Source organism: Scleropages formosus, chromosome 13 (assembly GCF_900964775.1).
Source record: "Scleropages formosus chromosome 13, fSclFor1.1, whole genome shotgun sequence".
In the NCBI taxonomy this organism is placed as follows: Eukaryota; Metazoa; Chordata; class Actinopteri; order Osteoglossiformes; family Osteoglossidae; genus Scleropages; species Scleropages formosus.
In genome coordinates, this window is record NC_041818.1 from 21,017,878 (window position 1) to 21,044,607 (window position 26,730).

General features: G+C 47.5%; 1 protein-coding gene across 3 annotated transcripts in view; it reads right to left on the reverse strand.

The window, feature by feature from the left end:
* Window positions 1-2,937: 2,937 nt before the first annotated feature.
* ppp3cb (protein phosphatase 3, catalytic subunit, beta isozyme) overlaps window positions 2,938-26,730 on the reverse strand; it is a 35,079-nt gene continuing 11,286 nt past the window's right edge. Inside the window, exons 2-14 of one of the 3 annotated variants that reach the window (XM_018733189.2) lie at window positions 24,161-24,361; window positions 19,123-19,247; window positions 18,117-18,228; window positions 16,016-16,161; window positions 15,281-15,420; window positions 11,619-11,696; window positions 10,916-11,010; window positions 8,068-8,193; window positions 7,265-7,342; window positions 6,842-6,926; window positions 6,418-6,515; window positions 6,135-6,182; window positions 2,938-3,656 (exon numbers count right to left, since the gene is read on the reverse strand). In XM_018733189.2, coding sequence (XP_018588705.1) covers window positions 3,478-3,656; window positions 6,135-6,182; window positions 6,418-6,515; window positions 6,842-6,926; window positions 7,265-7,342; window positions 8,068-8,193; window positions 10,916-11,010; window positions 11,619-11,696; window positions 15,281-15,420; window positions 16,016-16,161; window positions 18,117-18,228; window positions 19,123-19,247; window positions 24,161-24,361 — 1,511 coding nt within the window. In that variant the 3' untranslated portion in view covers window positions 2,938-3,477. The remainder of the gene's footprint in view (window positions 3,657-6,134; window positions 6,183-6,417; window positions 6,516-6,841; window positions 6,927-7,264; window positions 7,343-8,067; window positions 8,194-10,915; window positions 11,011-11,618; window positions 11,697-15,280; window positions 15,421-16,015; window positions 16,162-18,116; window positions 18,229-19,122; window positions 19,248-24,160; window positions 24,362-26,730) is intronic. The other 2 variants (XM_018733190.2, XM_018733191.2) reach the window with 2 other exon arrangements.

Sequence of the window (26,730 nt, forward strand, 5' to 3'; positions counted from 1 at the left end):
CTCGAGAGTGCAGAGAAAGAGCTGAGGGAGGCGCCTCCGAACACAGGTGCCGAAGAAGCGAGAAAGAACTTTCAGTTTCGTTCTCCATAGAGAAGGTTTCACTAGAAAAAAACGGATGTGTCTTGTATGGCTGCTTGAACGTGTGAGTCATACCAACCTGCGGACAAGCATGCAGGACGTGAAACTACAGCCACACCAGTGGCTCTTCAACCTCTGGTTTACCCTCTCCATGAGGAACTTTGTTCTGCTGTCCCAGAGAAAACTAAAAACATCCAGTGGAATAACATTTTGTTGGATCTTGGGTGTCGAAAAACATCAGGAATATTATCTGGGACTGAGTTATATATAAGTACTGGGGAGGACACACTGAACAACGGCAGGACGCCCCCCACCCCCCATCCCCCCATGTTAAAACTACAAGAATGTCTGTACCGCAGACTGATATTTAAATCAGTTTTAACTAATTTACCTAACAGACACAACTTTCACTTTGCATGAACTTTGATTACTTTGAAATTATTGCTTCCTTTTTTTTTTTTTTTTTTTGAAGGTCTTCCTCAAATAATTTGCCTCCCTGCTGACTGTGTAAAATCACAGCAGTGGTGACAAACCATTAATGTGGTTTTTTTTTTTTATTTTTATCAATCATCAATCTATCACCGAGCTGGCGTAAAGTGCACAGGAACTCCGAGAGGAGCCTTCTGGAACAACAGGAATGAGAAATAAAAGGTGCGAACACTTTGTTTACCCCTTAGGATAGAAGTTATTGATACAGGTAGTGGAGAAGCTGAAACAATAATTCTCAAATAAATATAAATGCCAAGGTGTGTGCTTTATGGGGCAGCTGTTAGCATAGTGGTTAGAGCTTATGCCTGTAGATCCAAAGGTTGCAGGTCTGAATCCCACCTCCACCTGTAGCACCTTTGAGCAATGTACTTACCCTAAAATTGCACTGGGGAAAAAAAAAAAAAAAAAAATCCAGCAGTATAAATAGGTAAATAATTGTAACCTTAATGCTATCAGTTACTTTGGAGAAAAGCATCAGCTAAATAAATAAATGTAATATATGAACACAGAGATATTGGAGGGATGCTTGGACCCCAGTCCAGGGTGGTGGTCATATAGGAATGGAATTCCCTCTGTTTGGTCATCTCATTCCATGGGGCACCAAAAGGATCCCACATGGTCAGACACACAAGTTTTTCTGTCATCCAAAACACAGTCCATGAATGGAAGTGTGTGAAACTCACTTTCTCACAGATGTAATAACATGTGAAATAAACAGGCAAAAGGGCATCAGAGACCAGCAGTAAAAAAAAAAAAAAAAAAAATATGATGAGACTCATGACTCTTTGGAGGGGGGCGCAGTGGTGCAGCGGCTTTGGCCGGGTCCTGCTCTTCGGTGGGTCTGGGGTTCGAGTCCTGCTTGAGGTGCCCTGCGATGGACTGTTGTCAGGTTAGGCTCCGGCTCGCCGCGACCCCGCCTGGGACAAGTGCTTTCAGTCAATGTGTGTGTGATAGCTCTCTGTGTCCTTGAGCGAGTAAGGGTGTGTGTTTCAACGATTGTGTTTGTGTGGGCCGTTTGAGTGGGTGTGTCACTGTGGGTACAACGGTGTTTTTCAGCAGATGTGTTTGGGGGAGGCCATCGGAAAAGGTGCGTGACTGTGACCGTGACCATGAACCACTGAAGGAACTGGAGCAATGCCAATGAATCATGCATATTTTATTCAAGAGTAAAAAAAGTTGTTTGTCCCATAGGGCATGCTTACAATGTCTGTGTTGTTCAGGAAGTCCATATGCGAAAACTTAGTTCCAGAGAAAAATACAAGAAAAAATTATCACAAGTTATATTCCAAGAAATTTTCTTTTCTTTTTTTTTTTTTTTTTTTTTGAAAAGTAAAACCACATTGAGACCAAACAAGGATCAGAAAATAGTGGGGGGGAAAAAAAAAAAAAAAAAAAAAAATCAACAGTAAGCTTAATAATAATAATACGAAGAAGAGTATTATCAAGAATTATAATGAGAATATATCTTTGCTTTTTAAAAGTGAAACACGGGATCTGTGTCTTAATTTGCTTTACGTCTGAATAAACCATGCGATCATGCTTTGGCAGCCTGGTGCTTATCACTGAATAATATCTTCATTCACACGAGTCAACAAACTCTGTACATCAACAGAACAGAAAACACACACGCGCACGTCTTAAAAAGAGCTCGGGTCTGTACAGGCAGAAAAGAAAACAAAGAACAATCATTCTCAAATAAATATAAAATAAAAGTAGAATGTAAAATCATGAAAAAACATTAAATTAACCAAAGAAAAATAATATCTATATATAAATATATATAAAACAAATTTAAATTGTACAAATATTATATGAAGCAGGAAATAATTGAGACCTACTATATTGAAACACAGCACGAGTAGAGTTTCACATGTCAATAAGGAGCTCGATCTCATGCACTGATGCGCTCTACAGATGCTGTACAAAAACCCTTGTCGGTAGCCGGTCCGTTCTTTTCTTCATAACTGCGATGCGCGGGCACGAGCGACCACCCCGCCACCCCCCTACGCGCGTAGGGCCTCGTGACGTCGGTCGAGAAAAGGAAGGAAAAGAACAAAATAAAACGAGAGTTTTCAGATAAGAGTGTATTGCAAATAGCTGTAAATATTACACGTGTTTTTTTTTTTACTCAAATATCCTTTTTCTGTATAAATAATACCTATCTCATCTCGTTTGAACAATTTAATACTAGTAGCAAAACATGTTCAATATTCAGTAGCAAGATAATCTTATATAAGATGTTTATGAATAAAACCTTTAATCAAAATTTTATATGTATATATTTATAATGACATTGCATATATATATATATATATGTATATATATATATATATATATGCAAACTTGTAACACACTCTCCAGTGCACCATAAATAAAGAAGACAGAGGGTTAGGACACTCAAACCCTGTACCGCTCATCTGCCTGACCTATGATCTGCAGGACTGTGCTCTAAGTCTGCATTCTTACCAGGGTGACCTTGCAAGTCACACCAGTGCTGTACACCAACAGCAGCCCCCTCTGCACATCCCCGCAAACTCCGCCCCACCACCCACCTACCTCGAGCCCGCCCATGTCGCCGCTCCCCCCCCCCCCGCGGCGGAGCCGGGAAGCGCTTCCTTGTCGGAGGGTCCGTCTGGCATCGCGGGGCCGAAAGAAAACCGCCTTTCCGGTCTGCAGAGCACTCACTCTTCCCCATGCATCTCTAATTTAAATTTAAGCGGAACTTAAATCGTCTTCATGTGGATGTTGTTTTTGTAGTTTTTTTTTAAATGTTTGTTTATGCTCATAGTTATTATTATTATTATTATCATTATTATTAATAATATTATTTTCCAAAAAGCAGAGGCCTGAAGTATACTTTGCAAAGGCCTGCCCCAGAGGGTAGCAGTGGAAGTCGGCGGGTCACGGGAATCACTGTATATTGCTGTTATCGTCCGTGCCGTTGGACTCCGCCATGTTCATCTTGCCCATGGAGTGGCCCACGTTGTTGACGGCGTCCCGGCGGGGGGGCATCCGCTCGTTGATGCGGTCCAGGCCCTTAGCCTCCTCGAAGCTGCTGATCTTGTGCTGTGGAGAGAACCCGCGGATCGCTGTCGCAGGGAAGGATGGGGAGGGAGGAAAAACCGTGTTAAAATGTTGGCCAGAAGTAAATATATGAAACCTGAGCTTTTTGCATTTATGCCATTTCGGGGAGGGGGGGGGGGGAGGTTCTAGGATTTTCTTCTCATCAAACTGCAAACTGAATAATCACAAATCTGGGTCCAAGTCCCTCCCATCTCATGCTCCACCCCCATGTAGACCCACAAAGTGCTTAACACCAGGACCCAAAGTGTTAATCTAATACCCTCTTTCCTGGTGGCAGCTACACTCATTTTACTGTCATTTTGACTTCATTTCTCTTTGCAATGGTCTCATGCCTTAAATATTATTCTCTGACCCATTTTATTGGAACATGTGATTTACAAATGGCACTGCGCACAGGGACCCGTCCTTTCGCTTTTTTCAATCGAATATAATCACATGCATCGCACTGCTTATCTTATTTCTGACAATGCATGTATTAAATTGATTTAGAATAAGCGCTTTAGCAAAAGCATTAAAAATGTGATTAAGGAGCGAAAGCATCATTAATTTAAGACTAATGGAAATGTAAAATGACGAATGACAAAAAAGTGTTTATTTCTCGACATTACAGCAGTTGCGCATTGTCATTTATAAATCACATCAATCATTTTAATGATGTTTATTTGCTTCAAATTATGTCTTTGTTAGACTTGCCGCAATGCAGACTGCAAGGCGTACTTATTTTTTGTTTGAGCTCGGCTGGACCGAACCCTTGGGATGAACCTGTCATGCCATCCGCATGCCGTGGCCTGAGAGTGGCAGTGCAATGCCATGCAACGCGACCCTTCGGAGCATCCGTGACAACCTCATGACCCCGTTACTCATACAGAGATGCAGCATACGCGCAAGGATGCTCTGCGATATCATTGGGAGCCTTCGGGAAACTGCGTCGCTCAGCAGAGGAAAAAAGGAATCAGCATCCACAGGATAGACAAAAGGCAAGAAACGCAAATTCCCATGCAAACAACTACATGAGGTCATGTAAAATAGTCATTCCCTTCTATCAAGGCAGGCCTAACTTCAACCGGGATGAAAGCTCTTGCAACTCTAACCCTAATGCTAAAACTAACCCTCACGCTGTCTGAAACCGCTTGTCCCAAGCGGGGTTGCAGGGAGCTGGGGCCTAACCCAGTAACAGAGGGCGAAGGGCTGGAGGGGGAGGGGACACACCCAGGATGGGACACCAGTCCATTGCAAGGCACCCCAAGCGGGACTCAAACCCCAGACCCACCGGAGAGCAGGACCCAGTCAAACCCAGTGTGCCACCTCGCCCCCCCATCCTAACCCTAACCCTAACCCTAACCCAAACCTAACCCCGACCCCAATGCCAAATTTGCCTACTTTTGTAATGTCTGTTAAGTTATGCTGAGTGAACATGCTTGACAAATGTACTTACGATGCCAGCAGCAGTAATACTAAAACCTCCCACTGATTTTCTGTAATTCCCCGTAATTTTCTAAATCTGACTACGGAAAGTTGTGTATATTTTGTGGTGACTGATGAATTATACATGTAGTCCGACTAATTTCAGATTCTCCGAGTGCAGCTGTAGTATTATAAAGAGCAGGCTGTTTTGGCGAACGATTTTAGAGTATTAAAAATAACATGTCCACTACAGCCTGTACATCTCTAAACCTGACCAAAGGTAATATTTCTTTTCGCTGACTTTTGAGATCTTGGACAAGAAAGTCTCCAGTTTCGAGGTACGGTAGATCTGACTGAAAATATTATTTGTTGAATTTTCTCCACTGTGATTTACAATGTCTAGTATTTACGCTGGGGACATTACAGTTATTTACCCGTTTATACAGCTGGGTAATTTTTACTGGATCAATTCAGGGAAAATACCTTACTAAAGGGATCCAAACCTGGGTCCATCTGATTGCAAGGTGAAGCTACTACCTTACCCTTTTCCTAGATCTTTACTGTATAATCCATATGCCAGGGGCAAAGTGAACCATTTGAAAATAAAGAGGATGCAGTTTCAATCTGTCACGTTCTATTTCTTCAGGGGTTCGAACCCCACGCCAACGGAAACGCGACCCCTGACAGAACAAGAGCTGATGAGGTGTGTCTCTGTACAGCTGCTCCTCCTGTCACTGAAACATCATATATGCCCCACTGATCACAGGACCACATGTCCTGAGCCCCGGTCCCAGTCGACGAGACCGAAGATGACTGTGCTGCAAGCGGGGCAGAATACAGGGGAACAGTGAGGGGGTGGTCTGTCACCCCCGGTCAACAGTCACGCTCAGCACGGATCTGTGCGGGAAGCATCTCAATGGTATGCAATATGCAACTGCAATATGGCTGGGGATTTTGGATCTTGGTACAGCACCGACTAGGAGGACGCCAGGGTGGGCGGGCGGGGGGGCGTAGCGAGGGCCCCTGGCAGAGAGAACCCCTATAGCGAGGGCCCCTCGATCGAGTGAGCGGAAGTTTACCTTCTCTGTTCTCAACCGTCTCGATGGCTTCTATCGCCTCGATGGTAGCTGAGGGGGCACAGAGAGAGGAGGGTGCAGGTTACTCCCCCGAAGCCATGCACGGTCCGGAGCAGGGCCACCTCGGCTGCGAGCAATACAGACACAAACCACACGCGCGCACACGCAAACAGCCAGGACCCAGCACGCCAGGGTTGATCGGCAAGCGAGCAGCGGGAGACAGGCACAGGGGTACAGGTGGGGGACGGGTAGGGGGCCCAGATGCAGGCCAGGCCCCGGGCCTCACCGCTCTGCAAAGTCTGCTTGCCCCCCGAGAGCACGCCGCTGGGCAGCATGCCAGTGGGTGTCAATCCCTTTAGGGTCAGCACGTTCTCGCTCTCCTCCCTGCGGACCAGGAGAAGACGGCACGGGCTTAGCGGAGCATCCCGAGTGCAGGACGCGCACTTCTACAAGCGCACGGTCACAGAAAACCCACATCTACGCAGGCATGTACGCATACATATGAACATACAGTGGCGGGCCATGGTGGCTCACATAGTCCAAGCTCTGCTCTGTGAGCAGTTGCGGGAGACTCCGACCTGCGGTTGCGGTGTGGGCCGATCCAAGGAACAACACGCCGGTCCAGCCGCCTCCGGTCCCGTTGCGGGACAGGCGAAACTGAGAGAGCACCTGGAAAGCAGCTGCTTGGGCCCACTGGAAGACACACTCACCTAAGGACTGAGAACATCTTGGCCATCTTCCCGATGGCGCGGATTTTGTTCCTGATCACCTCCTTCCGAGCAGCGGCTGCACTGGCTGGACAGAGAATGAAAAAGGACCCCGAGAGAATGAGGGTAATATTGTAATATTGCAATATTGAGGTAGGTGTAATATTTCCTGGTAATGCTGTAGGATTTTTTTATGAAACAAACCACTGAAAGAGACCAGCTGTCCACCCCTAATCCACACCCTAACCCTAAGCCTAGCTCAAATGTAAGATGCATTCCCTGACATGTTTTTTAAAATTATGGTAAAAAAATAAATAAAAAACAAGCAAATTCAATCAGAATTACTAAAAAGTAAAACAATGACATCAAAATGAAGGGAAAATTAAAATAATAAAAACCATAAGGAGGAGTCAAAATGTTTCTTACCATCAAAGATTTCATCCCCATCATTCATGAGTTCATCGTCAGAGCAAATGCTCAGCACGTTGACAAGCATTTCTGTAACTGCAGAGGGGTCACAGGGTGAGAGGCCACAGCTTAGGCATCGCAAGAGTGCAACAGGTAGGTCTGTTATTGCATTTAAAGGCACTTATACACTAACTTGCAGTGTGATGGCTTTGTAAGTACATGTATGTATGCACTGATTTCAAAGATTACCATTCATATTATATATTCCCAGCATGTATTTTTCACAGAATATATTATAAGCTACTGTTCTGTTTAGTCACATCAGCTCAGGTGAAACTGCTGAACAGAGTACAGATGTACATTTGTACTCGAATTACTTGTTTAGCTGATACTCTTCCAAAGCGACTTACAATGTTAAACCATTTATGGTTTTTTACGTTTTTATACAGGTGGGCAATTTTCCTGGTTCAATTCAGGTTAAGTGCCTTGCTCAAGGATACTACAGCTGGAAGTGGGATTTGAACCTGCAACTTTTGGGTCCAAAGGCAGCCATTCTAACTAGTATACTGCCACCTATCCCATAACCGTCCCTTTCTGAAGCGTTCCCTCGTACCACGACAGAATGGGCCCATTTCTGCCTGAAGCTCTTCTCCTCAAACCACAGATGGTTCAGCAGGCCTTTCGCCGCTCTCTATAGAAATACTCTGCAGAATGCTGCTTGGCCACAGCTTATTTTGGCTGATTTAATGCCAGCGGGTATATTTACTGCGTTGGTATTGCAGAAGCATGAACACTTGACGAGCAGCCCAACCCGGATGCACCTTTCTCTCCGACGAAGGGCAGGGACCAAGTGAACACATCCATGAAGTTGGGCAACCAGTATGGGTGCGGGGAGCAGTTGAACTGTCGGATGTTCATGACGTTGTTCTCATACTTGAGTACAGCAGCTGTGGGGAACGAGGCAGCATCTTGTTACACACGCTCACAATATGCACTCGCACATACACACACACACACACACACATCACTGTACTCCTTTGTCTTCCTGCCGTTCTGGGATTTCACATTCACTCTCTCACCTTCCCAACGAAAGTGAAAATATATGAAAATTCATAACAAACCCAAAGGTTTTTTAAGATCACTTGAAAAAAGGTTTAATTACCAGAGGGACCTCCCCAAAGGCCTATTTTTTTATGGTTTATAGCATTGTGGACTGTTCATTGGGACTGTCATTACAGAAAAAGATGTGTCAGCAAACAGGTGCAAATGAAAGTGCAAAGTTATCGAAATGTGGTTCACTGCTAGTCGATCTCGTGTATGCATACACAAAGAATATAATAAATACAAATAAATACACAAGCATAAACCCAAACACAAACATGCACACGCTCAGATACATAGAGAAACCCAGACGTACACACACTTCGACTCAGACACACAAAGTGGTGCTGGGGGAATATGGGGGAAGCATGATTATAATTTCCCGGACAACTAAAGCATCAGAGGGACGAGAGGAATAACAATGAGACGCCCACATAGCCAGCATCAGCACCTTGGCTTCAAGGGGAGACTCACGGGAGCAAACACTCGTTCTCCCTTTTTCCACACTAAACTGGACAAAATGCGGTGGCAGGAGTAACCAGGGCCTCCTACAGTAAACGCTAACCAGGGCCTGTTGTAATTAACAGTAACCAGAGTCTGCTGTAGTAACCAGTAACGAGGACCTTCAGTAGTAACCAGTAACCAGAACCTGCTGTATTAATTCGTAACCAGGAGCTGCAGTAGTAACCAGTAATGAGGACCTTCTGTATTAACTAGTAACACGAACCTGCTGTAGTAACTAGTAACCAAGACCTGCTGTAGTAACTAGTTACCAGGACCTGCTGTATTAACTAGTAACCAGGACCTGCTGTAGTAACTAGTAACGAGGACCTTCAGTAGTAACTACTAACCAGAGCCTGCTGTAGTAACAAGTAACCAGAACCTGCTGTAGTAACTAGTAACCAGGGACCTTCTGTAGTAACCAGTAACCAGAACCTGCTGTATTAATTCGTAACCAGGAGCTGCTGTAGTAACAACTAACCAGGACCTTCTGTATTAACTAGTAACCAGAACCTGCTATATTAACTAGTAACCAGGACCTGCTGTAGTAACAACTAACCAGGACCTTCTGTATTAACTAGTAACCAGAACCTGCTATATTAACTAGTAACCAGGACCTGCTGTAGTAACAACTAACCAGGACCTTCTGTATTAACTAGTAACCAGAACCTGCTATATTAACTAGTAACCAGGACCTGCTGTAGTAACCAGTAACCAGAACCTGCTGTATTAATTCGTAACCAGGAGCTGCTGTAGTAACCAGTAATGAGGACCTTCTGTATTAACTAGTAACACGAACCTGCTGTAGTAACTAGTAACCAAGACCTGCTGTAGTAACTAGTTACCAGAACCCGCTGTATTAACTAGTAACGAGGACCTGCTGTAGTAACAACTAACCAGGACCTTCTGTATTAACTAGTAACAAGAACCTGCTATATTAACTAGTAACAAGGACCTGCTGTAGTAACTAGTAACCAGAACCTGCTGTAGTAACTAGTAACGAGGACCTTCTGTATTAACTAGTAACGAGGACCTGCTGTAGTAACAACTAACCAGGACCTTCTGTATTAACTAGTAACAAGAACCTGCTATATTAACTAGTAACAAGGACCTGCTGTAGTAACTAGTAACCAGAACCTGCTGTAGTAACTAGTAACGAGGACCTTCTGTATTAACTAGTAACCAGGACCTGCTGTAGTAACAACTAACCAGGACCTTCTGTATTAACTAGTAACCAGAACCTGCTATATTAACTAGTAACAAGGACCTGCTGTAGTAACTAGTAACCAGAACCTGCTGTAGTAACTAGTAACGAGGACCTTCTGTATTAACTAGTAACCAGGACCTGCTGTAGTAACAACTAACCAGGACCTTCTGTATTAACTAGTAACCAGAACCTGCTATATTAACTAGTAACAAGGACCTGCTGTAGTAACTAGTAACCAGAACCTGCTGTAGTAACTAGTAACGAGGACCTTCTGTATTAACTAGTAACCAGGACCTGCTGTTGTAGCCAGTAACGAGGACCTTCAGTAGTAACTACTAACCAGAGCCTGCTGTAGTAACCAGTAACCAGGACTTGCCATCAGTGCTGTCCCACTCCCTGCACTCCTGCTGTCCTCACCTGCGGAAAGCCACTGCCCCCTGGAGATGGACACAATCCTGTGCCACAGCTCAGCTAAGTGACGCGAGGTCGCTCTATTTTGTCTTTGCCGTTTGAAGGTCGTCAAGAATGAAGAGCTGAGAAGATTCGGAAGAAGAAGTTTTACAGCATCCGCTGCTCCTCTACGCTACCCTTGCTGTTCCGCTGAACACGGTTACACCTTCGCGGGACTGCCCTCTTCCCCGTCACCTTCACACTCCCACCGCTGGAGGGCCTCAGCCATCGAGGGTGCCCTCTGCTCACAGAGGAAGCCCGGGCATCGCTATGGCAACCGTCTCCCTGACGACAAGCTGCCACTCTCCCTCCAGTGACACTTTGCACATTTACCTTGCTCCACAATGATGAAGTGAGGAGAAACTGAGGGATGGAACAAACGGATGCAGCTCTGGCGACCCGAGACCCACCTTTGTTGTTGTAAACATCAAGGTAGTTTGGCGCCGAGAAGATGGTAATTAGTGACGGAAAGCCTGTGGTCTGACTCTTCCGGTACATTCTGTACCTGTACGAGGGGAGAAACGAGACTGGTGATGCAATGCTTTCTGCAAGGCGTGAGCCTCGCCCACAAATGTTCTGTCTGGTTAAAATCCTTCATTATTATATCACTCATTTATCAAACACTTTTTCCCAAAACGACTTAAAATGCGAGGTTTGCACATAGAGCTGCTTGCAGTGATTTCCCCATTTAAACAGCAAGGTAACTTTTACTGTCTCAACTCAGGATAAGTATGTTGCAGAATGGTACTCTTGCAGGGAATGGGATTCAAACCCAGAAAACCTGCTTTTCCTAGAAGCTACTTACAGTTTTTACACATTTTTATAGCAATATTTACTCTATGTACTCCAAGTAAGCAGAGGGAGGATTCCAACGTGGATCCTTCAACTGCAAGGTCTCAGCACTTCCCACTACACCACCTGCAACTCCCAAATGCAGTACATCTGAGCACAGTTTCTGAGCACCTTACCTGTGCTCATTCAGGAGCCTGCACTAGACTCGACGGTGCCATCGCGCACCGTACGGCACAGGCTCTACGGCACAGGCTCTACGGCACAGCTGAGCGTGGCGAACGGAGCTGCCGGGGTGAGACGAGGTCGAGCAACGGTACCTACCCGGCGTCTTGTGCCTCGTGGGCTCGGATCACCGATAACAGGTTGTTGTTCTGTAGGAATTCGCACACAGCCGGGTAACTGCAGGACAGGGAGGACGGTAGGGTTGGGGGTGGGTTGGGGTGATATAATAAAATCGCTGTTATTGCTGGATTCACGCAGCACAGGTGCAGCACAGTGACAGCGACACCTGACCCAGAGCAAACACCGTGTTTTACACTACATCGAAAAACAGCCCCGAATTCCCGGTTCGAGATCTGAAAGGACCAACGCAGAGCGACACGCCATGAGGACACGAGGGTGAAGACACACTCTTCTCATGACACGACGCACATAATGCTATGGCTTCCTCCTTCCGCAGCACAGCTTCACTGTGGGTTTCTGCAACCCCTCCTTCCTAGAAACCCTGACAAAAAAACACATCTGCCCTCATTTAACATCTGCTCGGCAGTGAAAATCCGTCACGTTACGTTTTCTCAGTCTCGTCTTTTCGGATTTCTCTTTTTACTCACTGCACCTCTTCGGCGGGCAACCCGGCGGCGCGCATGAAGAAGAATTTACTCCGGACAAAATGTCCAGCACATGGGATTTAAACCCTAAACGGTTTGGCAGCGTACCCCTTCTTAGTGTCTCCCCACATTGGTTTGGAACCTACAACCCCCAGGTAGAAAGGACTGCTGCCCTTCCATTCAGACTAAGGTCATGTTTCCAGAGCTCATCCTCATTCTAAATATGACTCTGTTTAATAATAATCAAATGTCTCTACTGGCATCCATGTCATATTGCCTAAGCTCATAATGTACTGTATTGAAAGACAGCTCTAGGGTCAAAAATAGCAATCACATTATGCGTTGTAACATTTTCATTCATTTCAAAATGTGCTATTCTGCAGTTAACGCAGCAGCTCAAATATCAATATCAATTATCGTAAACGATAAAGAGACGACGGTCATTCGTGGCCTGATTTGTCTCGGAGGAGAGAGGGCAGTCTGTGCTCCCGCACTCCTGGTCTGAGTGGCTAGGGGGTCGGTTCCCGGGTCTTCCGCTGGGTCTTCAGCTTCAGTCCCGTTTTTTTTTTTTTTTTTTGGGGGGGGGGTCACAAAACAGCTCCTTTGTTTGACAGCACAGTTTTACTGCATCGGCACAGCAGAGCTCACTGGTGGATGTGACCGTTTCTGGGTCAGCTCTCTCAACGATGCTCACTTGCTCGTGACCATCTGCATTTAGCTGCTCACGTGCCGGAGCAATATTTAGACAGTGTGTAGACCCCAGCTCTGTTTAGGACCTGGAGTTATAAACGATAACCGGTACAAATTCAGTTTATGCCTCTTCTGACACTGTTTTACACTATTTGTCATGCTGGTATCAATGACATTATCATTACAATATTTAGCTGGTGAGAAGATGCTGCTATAGAGTCTCATATACAGGACATAATTCTTCAGTTTGCATACAGCTGGGTACTTTAACGATTATTTTCACACGTTGCTTCAGCGCACAACAAACATGCGCTTCAAATATGTGAATATGTGTAAATATGTTGTTTATTGTTATTTTGTATTTATCTAACACCTGCGTCCAACATGACGTACAATGTTAGATGACCAGTTTTACAATGATTCACTCATTTATACAACAGGGTATTCTTACCGCGTCATTTCAGAGTAAGTCCCTTGATAAAAAGTACGACAGCGGGCGCAGGATTCGAACCCAGAACCTCCAGATTGCGAAGCGATAGCCTTAACCTTTTGTTACTTTCTTCTCGACACGTCCTCGGACCTTTCGTCCCAGAGGGACGCGCCGGGACGTAACGGCGGCTCTTCCGAAAGCGCTCACTTTTCGCAAAAAGCCTCCATTTCTTTTTCTTTCTGTTTCCTCTGTAAAACTCTTATTTCAATATCGCTCTCTCCGAATCAGATTGGAGTAGGTAGTTGCCATGGAAACAGCACACTGCGAGCCGCTCAGGATTGTGGGATGCCTCTTAATGCTGAGCTGAAAATGACCATAAATTCGGGCTTCTCTCCGATTTATAGTTGCTCTTGTTCCGTAGAGCTGGGGGACATATTTCTACCCACTTAAGAGTTGTAAAAACCACAAAAGGCTTTTTTGCCTTCTTTATGTATTCCATCTCCTTTCCCCTTTTTCACTCTGACACAGTCCCTGTCTTTAGCCGTCTCCGCTGCCTCCACTCTGTCGTCCCTAGCCAGGCATCACTTTCCTGCCTAGCTCGTTCCCTGTGAGGTTCTCAGGTAGCAGCTGAGTGGGCTGCTTGTTGCCCTGTGCACCCCGCAGCCACCCCGCAGCCACCCCGCAGCCACCCCACCCACCAGCACCACTCTGGAGGCAATCGACTCCTTTCGGAGCCAAATGTCTATCATTAGCTTCAGCTCAGTAGGAGTGTGTGGCTGCAGGACGGAGGGAGCGAAGCACAATGCCCGTCAGACAGCGCACGCTGGAGGGAATACGCAGATCGCGTGCGTTGGGATCTCACATGCAACGTACAGCTCCTTGAACGTAAAAATCAGAAGGCGCACCCTTCCTTGGCGTGACCCAGTGACGACAAAGACGACCAAATCTCCACAAACACGTTCAGCTAGTATGGCAAGGTGGAACGGGAACTTCGGACTCAAAGCCTTGATGCATCTCACCCACCGAGGGCCCTGCAACCTCACACTATTCTCAGGAGCCATGTGACGAACCCTTCCACCACAGCATGCATGGGGCCATCAAATTTTCAACGCAACGTTGAATATTTCAGCAACTCAAAGCATACACAGAACAATAGGCCCAGTGCTGTCAAAATGGCACAAAGTGTGAAGAGACCCAGCAACGCAGGATGTAGGTTAACTCAACATTTAAATGTGGAAAAATGTCCACTGGCATAAGGTGGAACGAGTCAGAGCGAGAACTACGCTGCAGTCGGAAGTCTCATGATGGACCGATCCAAGATTTTTTGACAGGGGTCATGATCCCAGTCTGCCCCTCCCCATATGACCAGAACAGGCTGAACCTTACACAGCACATCACTGGTGCAGTTTGTACTGACACCACATCTTGAATAAGACCTGATTTAAGGCATCTCTCCACCTCTGCAATTGCTCTCCTCTTGACATCGCGGAACGGCCTCTGAAGTACTCCATCTTCCGACTATTCATTGACTCACATCCATTCACTTTCAACAGCGTGAAACTTCCTTTCATCAGGGCACCCAGAAGAAGGGTAACCGTGGAAGCAAACCCATCGCCCCAGCTGTGGTGAACCCTATCCCGTCATCCTTTCTGGCACCACCATGGTCTTCAGTGTCTCATTGAGAGAGCTGCAAAATCTTAAAGCAACTCACGGCGTCATTCAAAGACCCACTGCGATCGACAGGTACCGAATGTGTAAAATAACACCGCCTCGAAATACACCTCAGTCGCCTGGGATAAGCAGTTCTGTGGATTCGGTGCTGGCTGGTAAACTGATTTCTCTCCATGCGCACTCTGTGAGATGTGGAAATATACAAAGGGCTTCAACAGCATCTTCAAAAGCAAAGACGTTATATAAGAGGTTCAGAAATCCTACAGCGCTTATGCAAGGCCTCTCAACGGCCCCGCTGGGAGGCTTTCTGTTCTCCAGTTCGGGACCCGCAGGAGAGGCAGGACGACTGACGCCGGCAAGCTCACCTGTAGAAGTAAGAACAGCCTCTGACTGTGTTGTGGCAGAAGTACTCCTGGGTCTTCTCATTGCCAAAGTCCTCAAGGGGGTCTGACCACAGCAGGTCACACATGGGTCCGAATGCCGGAGGCTCCTTGAACCGGTCCAGCTGGGGCAGGGAGGAGAAAGCTGAGGAGCAGGTCTTTATGAATCTCCTTCTTTCTCTAACATTGGCAGTGGCCGGTTACCCTGTTTTCTTTCGTCTCCTCCTCAAAGCGCAACATCAATGCCAGCTCAGAAGAGCTGATCGCAGGCACACACCTGCTCTAGGGTGCCTGCTGTGAACCTCCTGTTTCTTTTCAGTCTATGGGCTGCAGGCTTCACTGGGTAGTGCAACACACTTGGAAGGGAACGCTACTCCATCTGAAACTTTGAAGGAGTCCATGTGACTGTAGGTGTTGCTGTAAACATCTAGAGAAGAAAACAGCCCCGACCGCAGGTGTCTGTGTGAGCAACGAGGGCAGGTTGATGCCCGGTCGCCCGACCTGCCCTGAGGAACATGGGTCTGTCGGTTTTCCTGGGGCTCGGTGGCACAGATGACTACGGTGGCATGAAGGGGACTTAATCTTAAATGACCGCCTTTCTGCTCAACATTTTACTAATATTCTAATCTAAAGGCCACTGAGCAGTAGGGTTACGGCACTGCGGTCAAATGACCAGGCTACTTACATATCTCGGGATATCTGGGCGTCAAGTAAATTTACCTTTTTTATGTCGTCTAACGTGTGTATTTCTGGAGAGAGTCCACCATGAACACACAGGAACTGCTGGTTCATGAGTGCGGCGAGAGGAAGGCAGTCGAATGCGTCCATACATGAGTCGTACACCTGCTCCGAATACTTGATTTTACCTGAACGGAGACAAGAGGCCGACATGAGAAAATGTAGGAAAATTTGGCTGATGCAGAACAACGTCTTTGAGAAAACCACCACTCGGTGCCCGCTATTGTAGAGTTCATACTGACCTGTCATGGAAGTCAGAAGCTCTAACCACTATGCTATCTGCTGCCCCATCTTCACCAAAAAGTCCATACAAACCGCCACTGCTGTCTTCATCGGAGCAGATTGAAAATTAATTCTATGCTAGTTTTTACGCCATGAAGATCACTCTGAAGCGTTTAGGTGCCTACTGACCTCCACATGGAGTCCACGCTACGGGTCTGCAGTGGAAGCCATGCTCAACGCTGCACCATGGAGCTCATTCGGACTGGAGCCCAAACTTGCCACTCTACAGTTGAGCCTATATTAACCACTCCACATTGGAAACCATACTAAGTACTCTACACTGGAGCCAATACTAACTACCCACAGTGGAGCCCAAAATATCCACTCTACACCAGTGCCCACCTGACGTTGGAGATCAAACTAATCATTCCACTGCATAACCCATCGTGGCATCTCCATCATGAAGCTCACCTTGACCTCTTCTTCACAAAACCCAACCAGACTACTCATTTTGCACTTTACCTTGAGCAGCTAAGAAGCCTGAGTCTTTCTTTCCACTCTTCCTCTTCTGCTCCTCCCCAGTAGATGACTCCTGGTCCTAAAAGGCCGAACACTTTCCCTGCCCTGTTGCCTGACTAATGAAGGAAACACATCCGAACCCCTCTCCAGATCACCATCATTTTCTGAAGTGCATCTTGAAATGAGAGTCCATTATTCTATCCCAGAATCCCATGCGCACAGCAGGACTACCAGTGAATTGTGGGTACGCTCGGTAGAGAGGACGTGCCAATCCGTACTGTGTCACCTTCTCGAATGCCAGTACATCCGTCTGTTTGGTGTGGAATGAGCTCATTAGCACATGAAGTTCTGCATCACTCTGAGCTATTCTGCAACGGATGGTGCAGTCTCCTCCACTTTCCATCACTGCTTCCCTGTCGGTAAACACACACACACACGCATGCCCACATTCCCACATTCTGTTCTAACATTCCTTTGTCTTCTGACTTCATGCACACTGGGACCATCCTGGCCCTAAATAAAGACCCCTCCCTTCTGAGCAAAGTCTTGGTGACACACAGCAGGTGGTAATTGAGGGCGCCCAGTGCTTGACTCTCCCGTCAGGGAAATCAGCATCGTCGTCGCAGGGCCAGTTATTAACATGAAAATTAATTTCCGGCTAATCACCTGCTCCGTATCTGACAGGCCAATGTTCTAGAAACTCTATAGTAACTTAGCACAGGATCATGCAAGGCAACGATAGAGACCAGGGCTGTACATATATATATGTGTGTGTGTGTGTGTGTGTGTAGAGCGGGGATATCGATGGAAAGGGCCAAAGGACTAGGTGTAAGACAATGTAAAACGGAACGACTGTGGATGATGATGGATCTCTAGCACAAAGAAAAAAAGAAGTAAACACTGAGTGTTTTTATTAGATTATACAGTCAGATTGTGAAGATGAACGTTCTCTGTCCCAGGGGTAAATTTATGAAACCTCTTCTTTTTTTTTTTCTTTTTTTTTTAAAGCTTTGACTACTTAAAGAATCTCTAAAGCTTCTGGAACAGCGAATTCCTTTGATTTACATAATTACCCAATAACGTAACCATCGGAAGAGTACACCCTTTGTTATTTTAAAGCGTGTGTGATTTTTGAGAACAATTATGAAAATTTCCCGTAATGCAGCCTACACCGAAATGGCAATAATAAATCTGCTCTTCGGCTCTCAGCAGATGTGGCCTTCGCCGTCTCAGCAATCCAAACAGAATTTCCAGAAAAAAAAAAAAAAAAAAAAAGTCCACCAAATAGAGCACGTAGTACAGAAGAGCCAGGCTGGACGTGCTCGCGTTCGGCGATACTCACATTCTTGTTTGAAAGTGAAATATTCTGTCAAGTGTCTACATTCGTGGTTTCCCCGCAGCAGAAAGAGCGTCTTTGGGTAGAGGATTTTCAGTGACCAGAGGTACAAAACACACTGTGAAAAGAGGCAAAACGAGAAGGTTAACTTGCACCACACGCTCACCTGTGCTTCATAAAATCCTGCATGCATATGTAGCCTTAAACCTCCTCTGTCTCACACCCACACACACATACACATACAAAGTTTCAGTCTATGTCCCATAGGTAGTCTATTTCCCATCCCAGAAGGCTGAAGCCCACCAGCGATGCGTCCACTCATACTCATCGTGGAGTAGGTGCCGCTTGGCGACATGGGTGGGGATTAGAAGTGGCCACTTTCATTTGGGCGGAGGGCCGCAGCGTTGATGCTCTGGTGCCCTAGACCCCCTATCTGAGACCCTTCTGAGCAATTTTTGGAGACTCTTTCAGCAGGGATTTTGTCAAGACAGTGAGAAGACATCAACCCCTGGAAGCTGGACGTAAGGTACAGAGTCTGGTAAGCCTGATGATGGAGGCCGAGAGGAAGGGCGTAGGGAACGAGTGAGACTTAAGCATACCCTTTCTGCAGGCACACACAAACACACACATGCAGGAAACCCAAAGCAGGTGGCACTCCTGGGCTTTAAGGTGTTTACTGTGGGTGTCTGTACTTGGCTGCTGTGTACAGTAACGCTGCCAGAAGCTCTGTTGGTTGGACCACACGCATATGGACACACCTCCACCTCCATGTGGCTCAAGGATGCATTTGTACGCTGGGCGTAATGATGAATTTCAGGAGGACTCAGCAAGACCACCTGCCTTCGCTGAAAGGGGGCATCTGAGGACAGCGTCCTGAGCGGACCAGCTCGGATGGAAGACGGATGCTATGACCTGCCTGCATGTCTGCATGTCTGTCTGGATGAAGGGGTTTAAACAATGGATACACACCCTCGCACACGCTCGAACCTACAGAGAGAGGTGCCTCGTTCACCTCAATGCTGAAGTAGCCTCGGTCTACGTAGTCTCCCAGGAAGAGGTAGCGTGTCGTGGCAGGGGAGCCGCCTACTTCGAACAGCTTCATCAGGTCGAAGAACTGGCCGTGAATGTCTCCACACACTGCGAAACACAGTCCACAATCATCACCGCATCACCATCACCGTCTGCTCTAAGCGTGTGCCGTGTTTTTGCTTGCGCGTGGATGTGCCTCGGTTTTCATGTCGGTCTGCGTGCGCACAGGTGCATCGCTACACGTGCCTCTGCGTGTGCAGACCTGCCTGTGTTATATATATGTGTGTGTGTGTGTGTGTGTGTGTGTGTGTGTGTGTGTGTGTGTGTGTGTGTGTGTGTGTGTGTGTTCGCACATATTTGCTGAGTGTAAGTGTGCGAGTCAATTGAACATCCCTGCAGCTCTTCCCGGATCACTGGTTCTACCCCCTAGAGAGATGAGTTGCAAACTCCTGTTGCCATGGAGACACTTTAAAAAGAAAAAAAAGGGAAATAAATAAATAATTAAACGAGTGCGCTGCATGTGGCTTTTCTTCAGTCCGTGTTGTCGCCAGCATCTCGCCTGGTGCGTTCATCCTGAAAGGAGCTAAGGTGGCTCAAGGAGCTACTTGACGCCTATCGAAAGCAGAGCCTCTGAACGTCGACCCGCCAAACTTAGGAATTTAGGCTGCTGATTTGAATGAAAATATCATTTTCCACTATTTCAGACATGAGTCCTGAATTTAAGCACATGGACTGACTGCCATGCTAGGGATGCCCACTGCATCAATACTTCTTTTATACAGCACTCTTGACCAGGATGGATGACAGAGAAAATTTTATGTTTTTGAAAAGGAACTCTCAGGATACGGCAAGGAGGAGAAAAAAAAAAAAAAAAACATCTGCACCACCACCATATATTACTGACTATGTTGCAGGTACCATGTCCGCAGTAAGAGGAAGTAAAACCTTATGAGGTACATGTTAGTGTAAAGAAGTAGCAAGTAGTGCAATGGTTAGAGCACTTGTCTTGTCACTTGAAGCTTCCTACTGCTGCTGTAGTACCATTCATCAAGGTACTTTACCGTGAGTTAATACAGTAATAATACCCTGCTGTATAAGCAGGTTAGTTGCTTTTTCACGGCAGCAGGTGGTGCAGCGGTTAGCGGTGTTGTCTTCCCATCAGAAGAGCCTGGGTTCAAATCCCGGCTCCCGCTATCACGAGCAAGACCCTTACCGTGAATTGACAGAGTAAAAATTACCCAGCTATATAAATGGGTAAATCAGTGCAAGCGGCTCAGTGCACAAACCTCATATTGCAAGTTGCCTTGTGGAAAGACAACAGGTAAATGTCAATGACCTTTTGGCTGAGTAGTGATGGAACATGCTCACTGCCACAAGAAAATGATAACCATTTTTATTATTAATAATAACAGTATCAGCACTGACCACAAGTTAATAGGGATACATCAGTTTTCTCCCTGTAAACGTTTGGGCCAATGAACCATCTTGAACTTCAGAAACACCGTAACGCAATCTCCGTTGCGATGCCTAGTTAATCCTTCCGAAATGTCAGTGGTTCTCCTGTATCCGTCCGCGTTATAGGTGTGTGTGCGTGTGTGTGTGTTTGGGCCAACTGCAGCCACCTGAATGAGACTATTCGCGTGCGAAGCGATGTGAGCCGATTCGACTGCGTCCATCTCCTGCTCCGCGCCCTTTCTCGCCCTTTTCCCCCCCTGCGAGCTCTGTCTTTCCTCCTCTCCATCTCAATCAATCCGTCAAATGCTATTTACCGCAGCGCACTCCTCTCATGTGACGCACAGTAGCCTGAACGCACTTTGAACTCCCTGCCGCACGAACCGGGGAATGCATTCCGACAGCACGCACACACACGCAAACACACACACGCACGCACAAACCCCACCTCCATAACACACTGTACACTACATTCCCTACATTACATTACACAGGTTATCCCTAAGTAACCCCTGACTGCCACCCCAGGCACGCAAGCCCTCGAGTCCCCTCGCCCCCACGACGGGGGGCACCCAACGGACCCGCTGACAGTAACTCGTGTCGAGCGTCGCCATTTTTTTCTGCCTCGTTCCCTTTTTCTCCGAGGCTACATTATGTAAGCTCGTGTGCGGTGGGCGTCCTGTCGACGCTGGGCGCGAGGGCCGAGGAGAAACAAGAGCGAGCGGCGCATACATGAATGAACCGCTCGGTCGGATCTTTTACACGTTCCGCTGAGCCTACATATGCAGATTAAATAACGGGAGAAGGAAGAGAAAGGGGCAAAGCAAAAGGCAGGGGGGTGCAGATTAACAGATTTATCGCCCTCCCCGGGCAACGGCGCCTTTCCTCAGCATGCGCCAAGGCCGGCTGCGTTCTTTCGGTCAGCTGAGACGTGATCGAGTCCGTCCCCTGGCGACGGAACGCGCGGGCTCCTTCCTGCTCCAGTTTGCACAACGGAAAACACAAATTTAACATTACCATATTGGACAGGCTGGATCCATATCAAGGCTTTTAATTATTAATAAGCGATAGCCACGCGCACAAACGCACGCTGTCCTACTTTCGACAGAACGGTTACAAGCCGTCCCAGAAGCTGCTGGACGAAGGCGCCTCTGTCCCTTTCCCTCCATTTCTCTCTGTGTTCGTGACCCTCCGTCCTTCAGCCACTCGCTCACCGAAACACACGCAAGTAACACAGATGCAACATCCGGTAGGAAGTTCATCTGCAACTGCAAACTGCGCAAGCGAAGGCAGGATTTGAAGGAATGAGGTCATCATCATTTTCGGTGTTACTCCTACAGTTGTGAACTATAATAGATGTCCGTCCGCCCGTCCATCCATCCATCCGTCTACCCGTCCGTCCATCCATCCATCTGTCCATCCATCTATCCGTACATCCGTCCGTCCATCCATCCATCCGTCCGTCCATCCGTCTATCCATCCATACATCCGTCCGTACATCCATCCATCTGTCCATCCGGCCATCCATCCGTCCATACATCCATCTGTCTATCCATCCGTACATTCGTCCATCCATCCATCCATCCGTACATCCATCCGTCTGTACATCCATCCATCCATCCATCCATCCGTCTACCCGTCCATCCATCTATCCATCCATACATCCTCCTGTCAATCCACCCATCTGTCCATCCTGCCATCCATCCGTCCGCCTATCCGTCCATCCATCTGTCAAGCCGTCCATCTATCCATCCATCCATCCGTACATCCGTCCGTCCGTCCATCCATCCATCCATCTGTACATCTGTCCATCCATCCATCCATCCGTCCATCCATCCATCCATCCATCCATCCGTACATCTGTCCGTCCATCCGTCTATCCATCCGTCCATCCATTCGTATATCCGTCCGTCCATCCATCCGTCTATCCATCCATGCATCCGTCTATCCATCCATCTATCCATCCGTACATCTGTCCGTCCATCCATCCGTCCATCTGTTTATCCATCCGTACATCCGTCCGTCCATCCGTCTATCCATCCGTACATCCATCCATCCATCCATCCATCCATCCATCCATCTATCCATCTAGCCACGACTTTGTCACTAAGCACTTGTCTAATGCAGGACCATAGAGGTCCACAGTCTACCCTGGAAGCACAGGGCATGAACCAAGGTGCACTTTGAATTTTTAATTTTTACTTTCTCCTGGGCAAGCGATAAGCGGAGCGATACTCTCTCACGATGCTGGGCAGCGGCAACGATCCGCATCTCCCAGTCTGTCACGCAGAGGTGTGTATTAAGTGTATTAAATGCATTTGCGACTTGGGATATTTTCGACATATGATGGGTTTCGGGGAACGCAACTCCATCGTAAATCAGGGACCACCTGTACACACATTCGTACATTATGAACGGTTTAGAGTCAGCAATTCACCTGAAACACACACCTTTGGGCTGCAGGAGGAAACCCACGCAAGCACGGAGAGAACGGGCGAACTCCAAGCGCACCGAGGCGGATTCAAACCCGCGTCCGAATCCACGGCCCAGGTTCCGCGGGAACCGAAATTACCTACCGTGCCACCCCCCCAGAACAGATACCGTACACTGCAGTTTACCACAGTTCAAATATCTGTGTTCATGCAGCTGAGTGGCTGCACACAAGTGACTTTGTAAAGAACATTTTAGTCTGTTCCCATCACAGCAGGGGTCACCATTACTTCAAAATGGGCCGTTTTAACAGGCGCAGTGGGTACGAAGGAGACTTTAATGTTTCATCTGAAGGACTTAAACCCCTGCGGAGGCCAGAAAGCGGTTAAGAAGGTCAGCGAGAAAATGGTCCTTATTGGTCTTTCAGCAGCAGGTCGGTCTTCAGCCGAGAACTTCTGGAACGTGTTGGGTCCACAGGCGCGATCTGGACTCTCCGTGCCGTACCTGCACCGCCCGGAGCTGGATTACGGGTGACAAATTGAGACGGCGACGAGAGACTGGAGACGCTCGTCTTTGCAGAATATGACAGCCACGCCTGAATGCGAACGAAGGGATGGGTGCGAGCACCTGAGCGGCAGCACCACCCCTACCCCCCGTCTTAGGCGCAATCCAGCATCCTATCCGTTGATGTCACCTCACGCAACAGAAACGAAGGCACAAAGTGGCGTGACACATATTCCCGGGTGGCGCCGTGCTCTCACTGCATCCTGACTCTCCCCCCCCCCCCCCCCCGATGCGTCTGACGTTCTTATTCTTCTTCCCTTTGCTGTTTTCTACTGTTAATATTTGTTTCCTGGGTTCCTGCCTCTGAAGTCACACACTCCTTACAGAACCATGTGGCTCTCCCTCCGTCTGCTAGTTTCATTGCTTCTCCACATTCCGGTAGTTCCCTCCCGCCCTGCCCCACCACCATCGCGTCTCCATTCCTGATGCCCTGCAGTCTCCATCCAGATACCGGTGCCCTGTGCCCGGAGGAGGTGCGGTACGGCGTGTGGAATGCAGCACGTGCCCCGTGTGCACACCTTGACCTCACCTGTGCTCAAGGTGTCATGACCAAGTATGACCTCGCACCCCCCCACCTGTGACGGGCGCCTCGATGTCCAGCATGGTCTTCTCCTGCCGCAGGATGGAGGCGCCCTCGTTGATGATGCGCAGCGCCACGGCCTCCTCCACGCGGCCCTCCTTGGTGAGGTGCGCCTTGAGCAGGTCCACGCGGGGCTTCCCCTCGCAGTCAAACACCTCCTTCATGGTGAGCCGGTGGCTCAGGGGGAAGGGAACGGCTAGGGGCACACAAACACAGCGAAGAGTGAGACTCCTCAGCGGACGCCGAGAGGAGCTGAGCTCTGACTGGGGTTGGGAATGGACCTGAAGCAAAGGCATGACAGGAGAACAGCAGCTGCAGTAAAACATGTGACATGAAGAACCATGAACAACTCTTTTTTTTTTAAAGAGTCCCTATGTCCCTATGTTTTTTTTTTGTCCCTGTGAGCTAGATACCAAAATGTCCTCAGCAAAGTGCTTTGCAATTTTTTGGTGTAAAATTTTAACTTCTGGAAGGTCTTCCTGGTAAAAGCATCTGCTCTACCAACAATTTTTTCATCCATCACTTATTGAAAGCCTCTTATCCAGCTTAGGGTGTAGGTGGTCCACAGCCTAGCCTGGGAGCACAGGTATGAGGACAGGGCACCAGTCCATCACAGGGCAATCACACACACGCTCATCTGTTCACACACACTAAGGGCAATTCAGAGTGACTAATTCACCTGAAACGTGTCTTTGGAGTGTGGGTGGAAACCAGAGCACCTGATGGAAACCCACACGGGGAGAACATGCAACCCACACACGGACTGAACCAGATTCAAACCTACATGCAGATCCACAGTTCAGGAAAAGTGAGGCACCAACACTCCCTGCTGCACCGCCATGCTGCCCATCTTCGCCAGCAAGTTATACAAATACAGGCAGTCCTCGGATTATGAATGACTTCTGTTCCTCTGTGTGTCTTTAAGTCGTATTTGTGCACAAGTCGGGACAGTTAGGTATGGTGGGTATCGAAGTCAGTCAAATGTTAGTCTTAGTATATCGTGTACCTTTCTATGCATAAAAAATGTTAACGAAACACTTCTGGATACACTAAAGCATCTTTAATATAACAATACACACACACACACACACACACGCACACACTTTCTGAACCGCTTGTCCCATACGGGGTCGCGGGGAACCGGAGCCTAACCCAGCAACTCAGGGTGTAAGGCTGCAGTGGGAGGGGACACACCCAGGACGGGACGCCAGTCCGTCGCAAGGCACTCCAAGTGGGACTCGAACCCCAGACCCACTGGAGAGCAGGACCCGGTCCAACCCACTGCGCCCCCCTCTAACATAACAATACATTAATAATAATACAATGTAACAATAATAATAATAATAAGAAGGATAATAAATGTAACTACAGTATTTATAATAGAGAGAGACATAGAAAGAGATGATAATAAATGTTACTACTGTGATGATGAACAGAAGACCCAAGTGCAGGATTGTTGATGAAAGTACTAGACGTGTTCTCCTGGTCGGGGATGGGCAAACGGAACAGAGGCAAGCATCTGAAATCGTGGTCGAAGGACAAGGCGAGCATTCATTAGGAAAGAGACATGGAACGGAACTGGGGAACAATGAGGGACAGGACTTGGAAGAGTAAAGCAAGGACGCGGGGTGGCGGGGGGTGTCGAGTGAGATTCCGCAATTAGGAAGAGGTTGAGATGTGTCTTTTACAGCCGAGTGCTCTCAGAGAGAGAGAGTGTGTGTATGTGTGTGTGTGCAAAATATTAAAGAAACTTTAATGTTCAGTTTTCCATCTTCGTTTCATCTTTCGCTTTATTGTTTACTCTTTAGTTTCAATCGTGATCGCTTCCTTTTTCTTGGCCGCATCACCATCACTTGCATCACATTTACGCTTCGGTGCCATGGTTAGAAGGGTAAAAACGAAAGAATTAAAGCCAAATACAGCAACACACGGGACACTGTTAACGGGAAAAGAGGGAAGTCTGTCCTACCTCGGGCTCACGCTCCCGCCTATGAACCGACGAACCGCTGTAGACGTGCAAGATAGTGTCCGTTTGCCATTACGAATCATTGTATGTACGGTAACTCAAATTTTTAATATAATAAGCTTAATTATGAAGTTTTCATTTGATTATGACTTAACGGTGACAAAAAGAATGAACTTATGGTCGGTAAAGGGGCGGTTCGTAACTACGGGTTGTATGTAAGTGGGACGTTCGTAACCCGGGGAACGCCTGCACGGCCAAAGTCCCTTCGTGGTGGTTTTTTACCGACTTCCTTGCTGGTTTCAACAGAGGACCCCGCTCTAGCCAGAAGTGTGCGCTCAGCAGGTGTACACAACCACGTGTGTGTGTGCATACACTCCCCACGCACAGGCAGGGGGCACACAGGGCCGCAGAACGACACAAAAGGAATCACGCAGCACAGGGAGAGGAGGCTTCGCATTCGGCGTTCCGGCCTCAGCAACCGGTAAATAATAGATGTGTGACTCGAGGGGAGAGAGGGAGAGATCTCAGGCCCCGAGAGGGACGACAGACCCCGGCGCGGCGTGCGATTACAGCTCGAACAGAACCAATCCAGTTTAACC